Source organism: Sinohyriopsis cumingii, chromosome 3, assembly GCF_028554795.1.
Source record: "Sinohyriopsis cumingii isolate HCF-2022 chromosome 3, ASM2855479v2, whole genome shotgun sequence".
Classification (NCBI taxonomy): Eukaryota; Metazoa; Mollusca; class Bivalvia; order Unionida; family Unionidae; genus Sinohyriopsis; species Sinohyriopsis cumingii.
Genome location: NC_142963.1, coordinates 25,634,067 through 25,647,508, shown reverse-complemented (window position 1 = coordinate 25,647,508; position 13,442 = coordinate 25,634,067). Strand labels below are relative to the sequence as shown.

General features: G+C 34.1%; 1 protein-coding gene across 1 annotated transcript; it reads right to left on the bottom strand.

Annotated features, from left to right (window-relative positions):
* Window positions 1–3,363: 3,363 nt before the first annotated feature.
* Window positions 3,364–10,191, bottom strand: LOC149802569 (beta-microseminoprotein-like). Its single transcript, XM_089951840.1, has 3 exons — window positions 10,034–10,191; window positions 4,726–4,846; window positions 3,364–3,598 (listed from the first exon to the last, which is right to left on the bottom strand). Exons 1-3 carry the CDS (start codon window positions 10,125–10,127, stop codon window positions 3,460–3,462), a joined length of 354 nt encoding a protein of 117 aa, XP_089807966.1. The 5' UTR covers window positions 10,128–10,191; the 3' UTR covers window positions 3,364–3,459.
* Window positions 10,192–13,442: the final 3,251 nt, after the last annotated feature.

Here is a 13,442-nt window from a genome sequence, read left to right as displayed (position 1 = left end):
GAAGTTTGAAGTCTTAGAATATAAGAATGAAGTCAACTTAAAACTGTTACATTAAGTAAAAGAAACATATAGTGAAAATGTTTCTTTTCATTTCTTTGCAATTAAATTTTTAAAAAATGATAACCAAGCAAATTCGCTTTCTTCTATGTCAAACAATAGGCAAATATTTTAACCTTTGACATTCGACCTTCATGAACAGCATATGTTCCATCCCTTTTCAAACTTTACTTTTTATTGGTGTCATCTCCGGAATAATTCTGGCAAGTTTCATGTTCCTGTCTTTCAGCATAACATTGGTTGCTATGTTGACAAAATGTATTGTGCATTTTAAAAACTCACTTTTTATCATAAGGGTGGGGGCGGGGTGGGGGTGGGGGCTAGGCTTGTGTGAGACTTTGACACTAATAAATATTGTCCTTTATGGGGAAATACAGGAGAATTATTCAAAAGGAATGTTTTGATGCTTGCGACTTAAATTTTTCAGCCATGCAATCAAAATTAAATCATACAATAATAATATCTCTGGACTCTCCAGTTATTATGTACTTTTGAGAGAGTGACGTATATAAGGTGAAGTTGTTTGCATTTGAAACATGTACAGTTGAGAGAATGTTGGCATACCTCCATGCTACTTTGATGTAATGTGGCTGACATTTCGTTGGATATTGTACTTATGGAAATTGTACATGATCTAAGCAGAATGCTAATTTAAATGACTGCTCCCTCGTGCTAAAAAAAATCACCCTGAATTAGTCTAAAGTACACTATCTTTAGCACCTATTAAAATAGGGAAATAGGGAAAATGAGTTTATCCCAACTAGACAATAGCAGCTTCTGAAAGTGCAATGGATGAATTATCATATATATAAAATGTTAAAAAAAAGTTATTGGCTCTTTTTTTTAATACAAAATTCACCCCTGAAATCCAGGAAGTGAAAATGACCAAGTGGAGCTAGCAGTCTTTTGAAATGTGAATTGATTGGGGTGGGGTACAAACAAACGGGGAGGTATATCAAGACCACAGTATATCATGCCGGGAAGGTGGAACCTAAGAGTTGATCTCAAGGACACATCGAGTCATTCTGCTCGGACCGTTCTGAGCGGGTGTTTAAAAAATCTCCGTGAAGAACATTTTAGATAATTCGTGAAACTATATCCAAGTCAGAAAAGTCTGTGTTGTATTGACGACTGGGCCTACACGGTATATTCCATTACCTGAAGTCTGGTTTAAACGCTACAAACTTAGTGACGAAGGTACGGTACCAGACTAAAAATTTGTAGCGAATTCAACACAATATGTCAGAGTAGCCATAAGTATTCGAGTTCAGTTTGAGAGAACGAGATTTCATAATCTAGTTCTAGAACACTGTTTGAAAACAAATATATTCCATTATGGTTAATACGTTTGTAACGACATGAGTTTCGTCTAAATCTATTACTCAACTTCGAAAGCACCATATGTTTATAAAACACAAACGTAACACACTTGTAAAATGTAGTCACTACAGGATAACTAAACAGCTAAAAACGGGGCTTATTTTATATGAAATTGTTCTTGTGATACATTTTTCCAGGAGAATATTAAACTTCGCTTTTATATCAAAGTTATTACAGTTACTGATTTAGTTATGGATTTTACTTATCTACCAAAGAGAGAACAGTTTAATAGTCAAGGTAGAGAACTTTTGTTACAAAAATGTTATATTAAACGCAGAAGCAAACTCATATACATAGTGATTATACTTTCTTCCAAGCAAGGTAGAGGATTTCATTTCAAGGATATCTTAGGAGTCATTGAATTTTCTCACAAGTTGATACTATGATTTCACATTTCTACCTTTGATGGAAGTTAATAAAGTTAGGCAAAGTCAGAATGCAAGATCTTTGATTAATTTTAATAAGTCACATTTTCGTTCGTTATATACCCATTTATTCTTACGTAGTTGATCTTGTGTTTGATATAGATGTTCAGTCCGTATTTCTGCATGACACACCCAGATTGGAAATTAGGTGTCTCTTTTTTACACCTTCGCGTCGATTGTGTTTGATGCAGTTAATTGAACTTGTGCAAATCCCATTTCGTTTTGAATTTCATTAAAATTATAAAGCTAAAAAATACTTAGAGAGCATAGAAGAGACAGTATGTAATAAATGCAAAACCCACTCGTGTTTTGTTTCGAGCCAGGGCAAAGAACTCATTTGTTGTGGCATAAAGAATACCTGTCGACCTGATGGCCACGATCTATCCATCCATCTTATCAAACTCGTTATTTCCTTCGACTGAGAACAAAACTCTAATATAGTTTTGTAGCTACAAGAAGATTTTTAGAGTTTCTGGTCTAATGTTTAATTAATCTTTCCTGCCCGCAATCCATATGTCTGTAAAACCATCGACTAAACCCTCTTCTTCGGGGTTACAGTGTATGGGGATTGAGCCGTTAGTGTCACGTGAATGTGCCATGAAAGCATAAGATGTCGGTTGAGGAAACATGGCAAATGTACATCTCGCTGGTGATAATGGTTGAGATACACACGTTTTATTCCTACCTAGATTCCTCAAATTGCTTGTATATTTTGTGGCCGTTTACTAAATGTCTACGCACTAAAATTATCATGATGACTATTAATTACAACAAATATACATATATATTAATTACAACAATATACATATATATTAATTACAACAAATACACATATAGGCGGTAAATAATTCTACACACATACTGGATACCAAAATACGCACAATAGTCATTTTTCGCAATCGAAATCGTGTAAATGTCGTCGACTGCTTTTAAAAAAATCTAAGTTAATATATACATATAACTATACAAATATTATTAATATTACCTTTTTATTAGTTAGCTTGAGTAGGCATACGACCTAAGATGCTAAATGATCGCATTAAATCTAGTCAGCAGATTGTCCAATGATACAGAGTCAGTTGATATGGTTAACTTTTCTAGTTATATGCCCTTCACAGTATGTGACAGACTTTGTTTAAAATGTATGTAGGCATCATGAATAAAATAAAATTTGAGGATAACAGCTGCTCATTCTGTGTATATGTATGTATGCATGTATGTATGTATGTATGTATGTATGTAGGCATGTATGTATGCATGTTTGTGTATGTGTGTGCGTGCGTGCGTGCGTGCGTGCATGTATGTATGTATGTAAGAACAACTTATTAGTTTACCACCTATACAAAATAACAAATATCTCCTTCTCGTTGGTTAATAATGCCATGTAATAGATGGTAAACTTGTGATAACAGTGACAGTGAAATGCTCTTGAAAAGAACACACTTAACAGAATTTTGAAGACGGTGGGAGCTATAGATGAATGATAAGTATTTGTCACGCAGTCGTTGAAAGGTTTAATAGCCTCTTCTTTGAACAAATATAATTATCAAATACGTTAAATATATTCCTTACAAATTGGTTCGTTCACGTATCTTTATTACGGGCTTCTCAAGACTGGTTTTCCGGTTTCACATTGTTTGGTGTGGTCTTTCGACATGACCAACAGCGGTTCGCAACCATCGTGGATGATATCACATTCGGGAGGGGGTTGTATAACTCCAGCCTTGTATCCAATACTGAAAGGGAAGTTTTCGAATTTTCGTAGCAAAATAATAAAGATTGTTTCTATTTTAAAACCAGCGATCTAAATCAATCGTCATCACGAAACAAATGTGTCTAAAACTCCAAGACTGTCGTTACAGGCGGACAGCACTATCAGTATTACACCGTCAAAATATGGATCGAATTTAATTTACAGAAATCGAGCCTCTTGCTTCTCTCTCTCTCTCTCTCTCTCTCTCTCTCTCTCTCTCTCTCTCTCTCTCTCTCATATATTCATTATGTCAAGCTTATTAGTTGCAAGTTTGTCTCAAGGCAATCTTACTCTCGTTAATTAGTAAGTACGATGATACATACAAAATTCGGCATAGATTATTGGGAACTTTATGAAAATAGTGGCATTTGCGTGAAATAGATGCAAATTTAAAATGTAATGAAAATGAACTTTTCCGACCAGGGCGATGCATATCTATCTATATTTTTCATCCAATTCATTAAATCAAGACGGAGGATTTCATCTGCATTTTGTTCTGTATAGACATTTGTGTTACATCTGCTTTATACAAGTATTTTATTACCTTCTTTACTAGTCTGCACATTTACAGAGAAAACAAATCTTAGAAAAATATCGATTATTTTTGTTGTGCTTACAATAATGCATTAAATTGGATGAATTTATTTAGTAATACATTTGTAATGCTAGTACTCTTGTCAATGACACTGTAGTTTGAATACATTGTGCTGGCTCTTTAAGGTCAGTAATGGAGTGGTCATCATGCTGCCAGTTCCTGGTCCCGCTCGCAATAAACTCAGCACAACTTTCGGAAACTAAATATTTCTGATGTTCAATAAAACAAATCATTAAATATGTTCTGGGAACAAATGAATATGCCGGTATGTGGTGCTTCGTCCAAATGTTTCCTGTTATTTAACGTTTGAAAACAATAGAGAGGTGTGGTGGCGGTGGTGCATGCATTTAATTTGAGCATATGTTCCAGTTGACAAGTTTGATGCATCCTGATCACATATTTAAATTATTTCCTCATCGGCATGGAATTTCGAATAAATTATTGCATATATGGACGGACAATCCATTTAATGGCCTTTCTCGTTTCCAAGAATAGTCTGTAATGCATTAACTTACCCGCAGCACTGAAGCCCATTTTTGCTGCATGCACATCTGAGACAGTCAAGAGTATCAAATTTCGCCCCTTTCATCATCTTTATGCCTTCATACTCGCAGTACTTCCTGATTTTCCCGGAAACTGAAAAAGGTTTGTGATAGAAAGAATCGGTTATATTTTCTGCCAGTTAAATCGTGAACAAATTAAAATTAATAAACATCGTTCCCTGATTTGTTGTGCTACATCGGACACGCATTCAGAGTTAAACAGTACACGCGCTGGACAGAGGTCAATACATTACAACCATTTTATCTGTCCACACTTTGAAAACGTGTCTCACGTGATAGGTAATAAAGAAAAATACAGACATTTCGGATTTCATTAATATGGTCTTGATTTTTCCTGGCAAATAGTGGAGAGCGATTAACCAAAATATCTTTCGGATTGTGACACGTACCATTACAAATACATTTTTGTGTAACAAAGAATTGCTAATACCCGTTTGTTGTCTCATTCTATTACCAATACTTTTTGTGTCTCATTCCATTGCCAAAGCCATTTTATCTCATACCATTGCCAATACCTTTTTGTATCTCATACCATTACCAATACCTTTTTGTGTCTCATACCATTACCAATACCTCTCTGTGTCTCATACCATTGACAATACCTTTTGTGTCTCATACGATTACCAATATATTTTGGTGTTTCATTATATCGCCAATACCTTTTTTGTATTGCATGCCGCTGCAGTATCCTTTTCTGTCTCTCATACCATTTATTTTTTACGTTCGGTTATTTTCCAGATTCCTTTAACTTTCAGATGCTCTCTGTTCTTACCGATTTAAATGAATGGGTATTACAAAACTATGATCAAGTTTTGCTCGGGTGTGTGTGGGTGGGTGTGTGGGTGTGTGTGTGGTTCTGCCAATACTTTTTAGGTGCTTTCTGTTCTTACCGATTTAAAATACATGTCTTTTTTGTTAGATGGTTTTTTAAATTGCTCTTTTGGTTTGTTGTGCTTCTGCCAATACCTTTAGGTGTTTTCTGTTCTTAACAATTTAAAATGCACGTCTGGTGAATATTTAAATTTAGTATACTTCGCTTTGATAAAACCCAACACTTTCTACTGCGCTTTGATACAACTCAGCAATTTCCACTCCGCTTTGATACAACTCAACAATTTCCATTACGCTTTGATACAACCTAACAATTTCCACTCCGCTTTGATACAAGCCAACAATTTCCACTACGCTTTGATATAACTCAACAATTTCCACTATAACAATGGAGGGGCTGATAAATACACTACACCTGTAGCCTTGTGTAAAGAAATAGCTGCTTCTCAAAAAAGGTACCAAAGTCATAGTCATCTTGCATTTCAGTCCGTACAATTTGTTGAACAAAAATCATGATCATACATCCACCGCGTAACTTACACAAAACTTACACAAAAGATTATGTTTCCGTTCGTGCATACATTTTTCACACTTTGTTTTAATATCAAGACTGACAACAACATGCCATAACCAGACTGATAGTGAATGAATATTAAAGGTAGTTTTGTTTCAATACCAACTACGGAATTGCATTATTAACATAAAGCGCAAGAATGACAAATTACGTACATCTACTTCCACTTTCGTAAAACGTCCGAACTCGAGTGTTTATTCACCTCAGTTTTATTTCCTCTAAAATGTTTTTAGAAAGTCAGATTTAAACTTGATTTCAATCAAGAAGAAAATAGCTAGTTTTAATACGAATATATATTATACTTAATGCATTTATTATATCCTGACCTTGTTTAGATAATCATTCACAAATGTGTAAAACTGTGCACCATATTTGCACGGGCATGCTACAAAAGGCATGAAACATTTGGATTTACATAATGCTATGTGACGAATGCCACTGACAACACATTTAAAACAAATTTTTAAAAAAATACGTTTTGAGGCATATGTTTTGTGTTTTCTTTCGATATGTGTTTGAACTCGCACCTACACTTTCTACACAAACGACACATCGTGCTATGATTATCTATCTATCTATCTATCTATCAGCTGATTTTCTGTATGCTAACATTTGTTATCTGTTCGGAACACACGGGGTGGGGGGCTAACATATATTTATGCAAACAGGCAGATGTTGTCTCTCCATAACAGACATGAAAAAAGCTGTTTAGAAAACGAGAAAGTCGGCTTATTGTCTTATATCATTTTGCTTGTAAACAAGTGAATAAAGTAATGCTTGGCTCGTTGCGGATCAAAGATTTTATAATAGCATATAGAGGCAGTCAACATTAAAACAAAATTAAACATCGATTAATATTCTGATTTAATTTCGATTAAAATACTTGCGTAGACATTCCGTTAGATTCATGTAACACGTTTCCGCTATAGTTGTTTTTTATTTGAGTAATTTGAAAAGTACGCAGTTTTACTTCTCCAAAAATTCTTATGCTTTTTGCTTCAAAACTCTTTCCCTTCTTCAAACTTTATTTGTCAGCTTTTTTCCTTTTGAACCTTTTTTTCGAATCGATTTTTCCTTTTCCTATCTCCGATGAAGAGCAGTTAAGAACACATCCATCGTTGTATTTTTCAATTGCATGCGTGTCAATAATGTCTTATCACACTGATAATTCTAGTTGTAGGTAGACCTTTCTAGCTTATGTAATGAGTAGGTAGATTATTCAGTTAACAATTCTTTCAATATTCCCGTTTATTATGTTCCCACGATTATTTTTAAGGAACCTTATTTTCAGGATTTTATTAAAGATTTATTCAATACTGTTCTTCATCAGTCAATTTAAAATAGTACATAAATATCCATAGAATACATAACGCTTGATAAGCTGGCTTTGGACGTTATCAATAGGCCAACAAGACATTAATCTAGAAGACGAACTTTGATTTTCAGCAATTTGCAGCGTTTCTTCGATTCTTTCAATCGCATACATTATTTTCGATTTTTTTAAAACAATTTTGCCATTCTAATGATTGATTCAAAAGCAGATGCCGGGTCAGTGTCTGTTGTTTTAATTGAACGTTATTTCCTTTAAATTGTACGGTAGAATAAGCGAAACATAAATAAATGTTGCGTTGCATTGAAAAATACGTTATATATTCCTTCTTCATGCCATACTGAATTTATGATGCTTATATCAATGTTATAAATCACATAATGCAATAGGCGAATCTTCGTCTTTTCTAAAACATTAAAACATTGCGTCTTCGTCTTTTCTAAAACATTGTAGGATATTTTTTAATTCGTGAATTGACAAATCAAACATTTAGATGGTCTTGTGTTATTTTGTAAAACGGCTGGCTCTGACCACACTTTGATACAATCCAAGCGTTTTCTATAGATACAGACAATTCGTGCAATATTATATGATCTCAATATTGCTTTGTAACATTATTCATGTTGTGCAAAAATATTTAATATAATTTTCCTCTCAACACAATTTTTAGTAAATTATAATGCGGTCTATGAAACAAGCATATTTGTTTTGTTTTTTTTTTTAAATATGAATGATGTGGTTCTCACATTATTAGCTGGTATATAAAAAATAAATTTCACTAACAGTCTTCTAAACACCCCACAATAAAGTTACATTAAAAATATACAATTGTACTCTTGATTTCACACACCCTCCGACTTGATTCTTTAAACAAGGTAGTTATTATTCCACCGCACGAAATCTGCTGCCATAGCTCCTAACCTAGTGAGTTGTACGTGACCTAATCGATAAACAGAGTGGGCTTTTTTAATTTATAAATTGATGTCATTATATGGATGCAAATATTCATTTCTCCCATTTTCGAAGATTGCTTGAAATAAATCAGAAAATAATTAACTTAGACTGTTTTGATATAAGACTCAAGTGAATCAAACCAAGACTGCGATGCCAATGGTAAAACAATGGAAAGGAATTGGAATTCTCGGCTATGTTGTGGAGACAGTCTCCACGAGGCATTAGCCTATTTATGCACTTATTTTTAATTATTACTTTAATTTACTTTAAAACAAGAAGATAAAGATTGGTATAATTGAACAAAAATCATATCAGATTTGCGAACATATCAAACTTTGTACTAAAACTTTACATTTTACATATGAGAATATATATATATATATATATATATATATATATATATATATATATATATATATATATATATATATGCATAATGCTGTCGGGCATTTCTGCGCAAGTAAGGTTTTCGTCTCCAATAATGAAGCAAAACGCATACCGAATTCGACCAATTGACGAAAAAAAAAATATTGCAATGTTTAACATTTGAAAAGGGGCAACTTGCACCAAAATATTCTGTTCAAAATATCATTAATTTTGGATACATGTGATACCACTCCTCGGTTTTCATAATTCGCGATATGTCGGCCTATTCTGAGCACAGCTTTGAAAAGATGTAATGTTCATCCATCGGGCTATAGAAATGAAATACATTACTTTGGACTGTTTCTGTCAGCAGTTTAATGAAATAATTAGGTTAGGTTTATAGCTAGTTTGATAAAATTCAACGTAACATTGCCAATAAATGGCAAGAGATATTTAAGCAAACTAAACCGATCTTGTAAACTAAACAGTAAAGTTCAATGTTTTATATTTAAAAAATAATAAGCTTTTATATGGAAGAAAAACAACAATGAATCGGATGTATTGTTCTTACAACGTCTTTTTTGTGGGGTCAAATTACTAAAGAGTTTAGAAACAGACTATACGCCAGGGAATTTCTTGAGAATACCATTCTAGCGGCAAGTTGATACGTAGTGTAGCAGACGAGTTTGTACGTGTGGGACAACTTCTTGCAAAAATGGAATCTTGGATTAAAATGCAGTATTATTTTGAGGTATGCATTTCCATCTTTTATATAATGTATTTATTTGTATGATTCTAAAAGATACATAGTAAATAGGTTTTTCTGGGTTACAGGTTCAAGAAGGTCATGAAGTGGATATTCAGGTTGACATTTAAAAATAACATTTTCATATGCATTTCGAGTCTAAATGTGGGATATATTTGTACACTTTATGAATATCACTTTTCTTAATTAAAGTAGGAGCGTTCTTTCTTAATACAAAATGGATTTTTAATATATATATATATATATATATATATATATATATATATATATATATATATATATATATATATATATATATCGAGAGAGAGAGAGAGGGAGGGAGAGATAGATAGATAGGTAGATAGATAATTTACGAGAGGTGACATACGCTATGAGATAGATAGATAATATTAGAACTTCAGTAATCTAATATACATAATTCTATATGCGCACATAATACCTGTTTTTTCCACCTGCATCCGGCCAAAGAAGCAGGAACAAAGCGCCATCGTAATACAGACAGCAACAACGGCGATGAAAAGATTTGCCCTCATGGTTTGTAGAATAGTATTGTCGAACTCACTCTATCTGCAGGTAGATTTAGCTCTTTATATACCGAGAAGTATTGACATAACGGAAATACAATAATCATTTTCAATTTCATTACTCGACTGTAGACGCACACTTCTCTGTTACCTTTAGTGTCAAATTAATACAGTAACACAGCAGGAGCATATTTTAGACACAACAGGTATATGTTTCAAATGAATTTTATTAAAAAAAATTAGTGCTGAATTATAAACCAGTGGATGAATAAAAAATGTTCCATATGTGCGCCCGGAAAACAAGAATAAAATTACATTGTTCTTATAAAACTTATTTATTACAAATTATGTGACACCCAAGCGCACACGAATCAGGGATATCAAATGTATGCCAACATATGTTCATAATCGTGTGCACTTCGTAAATATATTGTTACCGCCACGATCATTTTACAAAAAATAAACAAAAACAAAACAAAACAAGCAGGTGTATCACTAATATCAGCTCTTAAATTTCAGATTGGAAAAAGATAAATATCTCTCCATGCATTAATTTTCGTGATTTACTGCCATGTTGTACTTCTAGGTTCTAAAAGTGGAGTCCGTCCGATTGTTGTACTTCCAGGTCCTGAAAGTGGAGTCTGTCTGATTGTTGTACTTCCAGGTCCTGAAAGCGGAGTCGGTCTGATTCTTGTACTTCTAGGTCCTGAAAGTGGAGTCTGTCCGATTGTTGTACTTCCAGGTCCTGAAAGTGAAGTCTGTCTGATTGTTGTATTTCCAGGTCCTGAAAGTGGAGTCTGTCCGATTGTTGTACTTCCAGGTCCTGAAAGTGGAGTCTGTCCGATTGTTGTACTTCCAAGTCCTGAAAGTGGAGTCCTTCCGATAGATTATCCTGATGGCTGCTCTACTTAAATCTTTGTATATTTTTTCAGACATTACACGAGCTTTTTTCTTTCTTACTTTCGTCACAATTTCTGACCCATCCCAAACAAGTTATAATGACAAACAATTGTTCCACAAGTAGTATCTTGGTAGTTGATAACAGTCGTGATGGTTGCCAGATTTTGCTTTATAGTATGTCCGATATAGCCCTAACATTGACATTATCCAAGCATACTGCTTTCCTACTAATATAGAGAAGACTTATCTACACCAACATACACACACCAAATCAAACATCAGTGCAGAGAATTACCATTTACACCAACAGACACACACCAATTCATGCATAAAATCAGAGAATTATCAAGTACATCAACATACACACACCAAAGCGTGAATCATATCAGAGAATTATCATGTACACCAATATACACACACCAAATCAAACATCAATGCAGAGAATTACCATTTACACCAACAGACACACACCAATTCATGCATAAAATCAGAGAATTATCAAGTACACCAATATACACACACCAAATCAAACATCAATGCAGAGAATTACCATTTACACCAACAGACACACACCAATTCAAGCATCAAATCAGAGAATTATCATGTACACCAATATACACACACCAAATCAAACATCAATGCAGAGAATTACAATTTACACTAACAGACACACACCAATTCATGCATAAAATCAGAGAATTATCAAGTACACCAATATACACACACCAAATCAAACATCAATGCAGAGAATTTCCATTTACACCAACAGACACACACCAATTCATGCATCAAATCAGAGAATTATCATGTACACCAACATACACACACCAAATCAAACATCAAATCAGAGAATTATTATGTACACCAACATGCACACACCAAATCAAACATCAAATCAGAGAATTTTTATGTACACCAACATACACACACCAAATCAAACATCAAATCAGAGAATTATCATGTACACCAACATCCACACACCAAATCAAATATTATATCAGATAATTATCATGTACACCAATATACATACACAAAATCATGCATCAAATAGGAGAATTATAATGTACACTAATATACACATACGAAATCAAACACTAGACCAGAGAATTATCATGTACCCCAACATACACACACAAATCAAACATCAAAACAGTGAATAATTACGTAAACCAACATCCACACACAAAATCCGATATCAAAGCAGATAAAACAGCTGTAAAATACTATACAGCATGAATCTATCACTGTCATCCCATCTTTGTCCGAGTAATGTCTAGTCTCAGTTTCTGCGTTGTCTGTGTGTGTGTGTGTATGTGTGTGTGTGAGAAAGCGAACTAGTAGCTTCTCGTGGGTCGACAGTTCTTACCTTGGTTTTCCCACAGGGGCTCGTATCGTTGCTTGCAATTGACCCGTCATACTATATTATAACTACAAGGGAGGACACATGTCTCCTTGCTCGCACGCCCTATTTAAGAATAAATGCTGATATTTAAAGTTGTGTAGCTTAATAAATTTGGTACCGAGATTTAGTTCAGGCATTCGACTGTGTATCCCTATCCAAAGTTTTACTTAATATCATACCTTTAAGGAATGGCAAACCATTTTCCCACGCTACTGCTCGCCATGGCCCTGATCGCGCCCGCTTAATATGCAAGTGAGATCCCGCTGAATGCAATAATTTCATCTCACTGGTTAAATGAAAATGATGTCCTGTATTTATGTATAACTTATTTTCAGTTGGCCAATGAGAAGCTAGTATTCCATTGTAATGTTTGTCCGAAGCCGGGGCTACATTCTCTTTTTAGGTATGAGGTAGTGATTCGTGACATCACATGAGGTCCACGGCTTAACAAGCCTATTGTCAGAGGTTTTCAAAAATATCCACGCGGCCCCCTCAGGAATAGTCAGTAATCATCATAAACAATATAACTAATCTTCACTTTTCTGAAAGTCTGATTTTAAGAAAAAAAATTCCTATTTTTCTCAAAAGCTTCCTGTGATTGGTTGGTGACTGATCATGATAGTTGTATTGTATATAGAAGCATTTGGACGGAGAGGGCTTGTGTCAATGTTAATAGCTGCCGTATAAGTCTGTGAGTGGCGATCAGCAATTCTTTGTTTCTAATCAGTTCAAGTCATATTAGTCTCGAACTGGTTTGCAACATCAATCGACTGAATCAAAATAAACAATAATGTTAAAATTTTATAATCTTAGTGCGCTGTACAACAAAGTTCTTCGTTGGTAAACATTATGTTAGTTAATGCCCTTAAAGTAATTATCAAGCACATTTACCTACTTTCTTCCTCCGATCATCCAATTATTAAATGTCATTTTGTATTCACTATTTGATTTACTTACATATACAGGAAAACCGCACTTCCATGAGCATGGCGGCTTTCCAATCATCTGTCCCCAGCAAATCT

Coding starts and splice junctions, on each gene's coding strand:
- LOC149802569 (XM_089951840.1), bottom strand. CDS start 10,127: ATGAGGGCAAATCTTTTCATCGCCGTTGTTGCTGTCTGTATTACGATG. Junction 4,847..10,033: donor GATGCAGGTGGAAAAAACAG/GTATTATGTGCG, acceptor AACCTTTTTCAG/TTTCCGGGAAAATCAGGAAG. Junction 3,599..4,725: donor AATGGGCTTCAGTGCTGCGG/GTAAGTTAATGC, acceptor CTTCCCTTTCAG/TATTGGATACAAGGCTGGAG.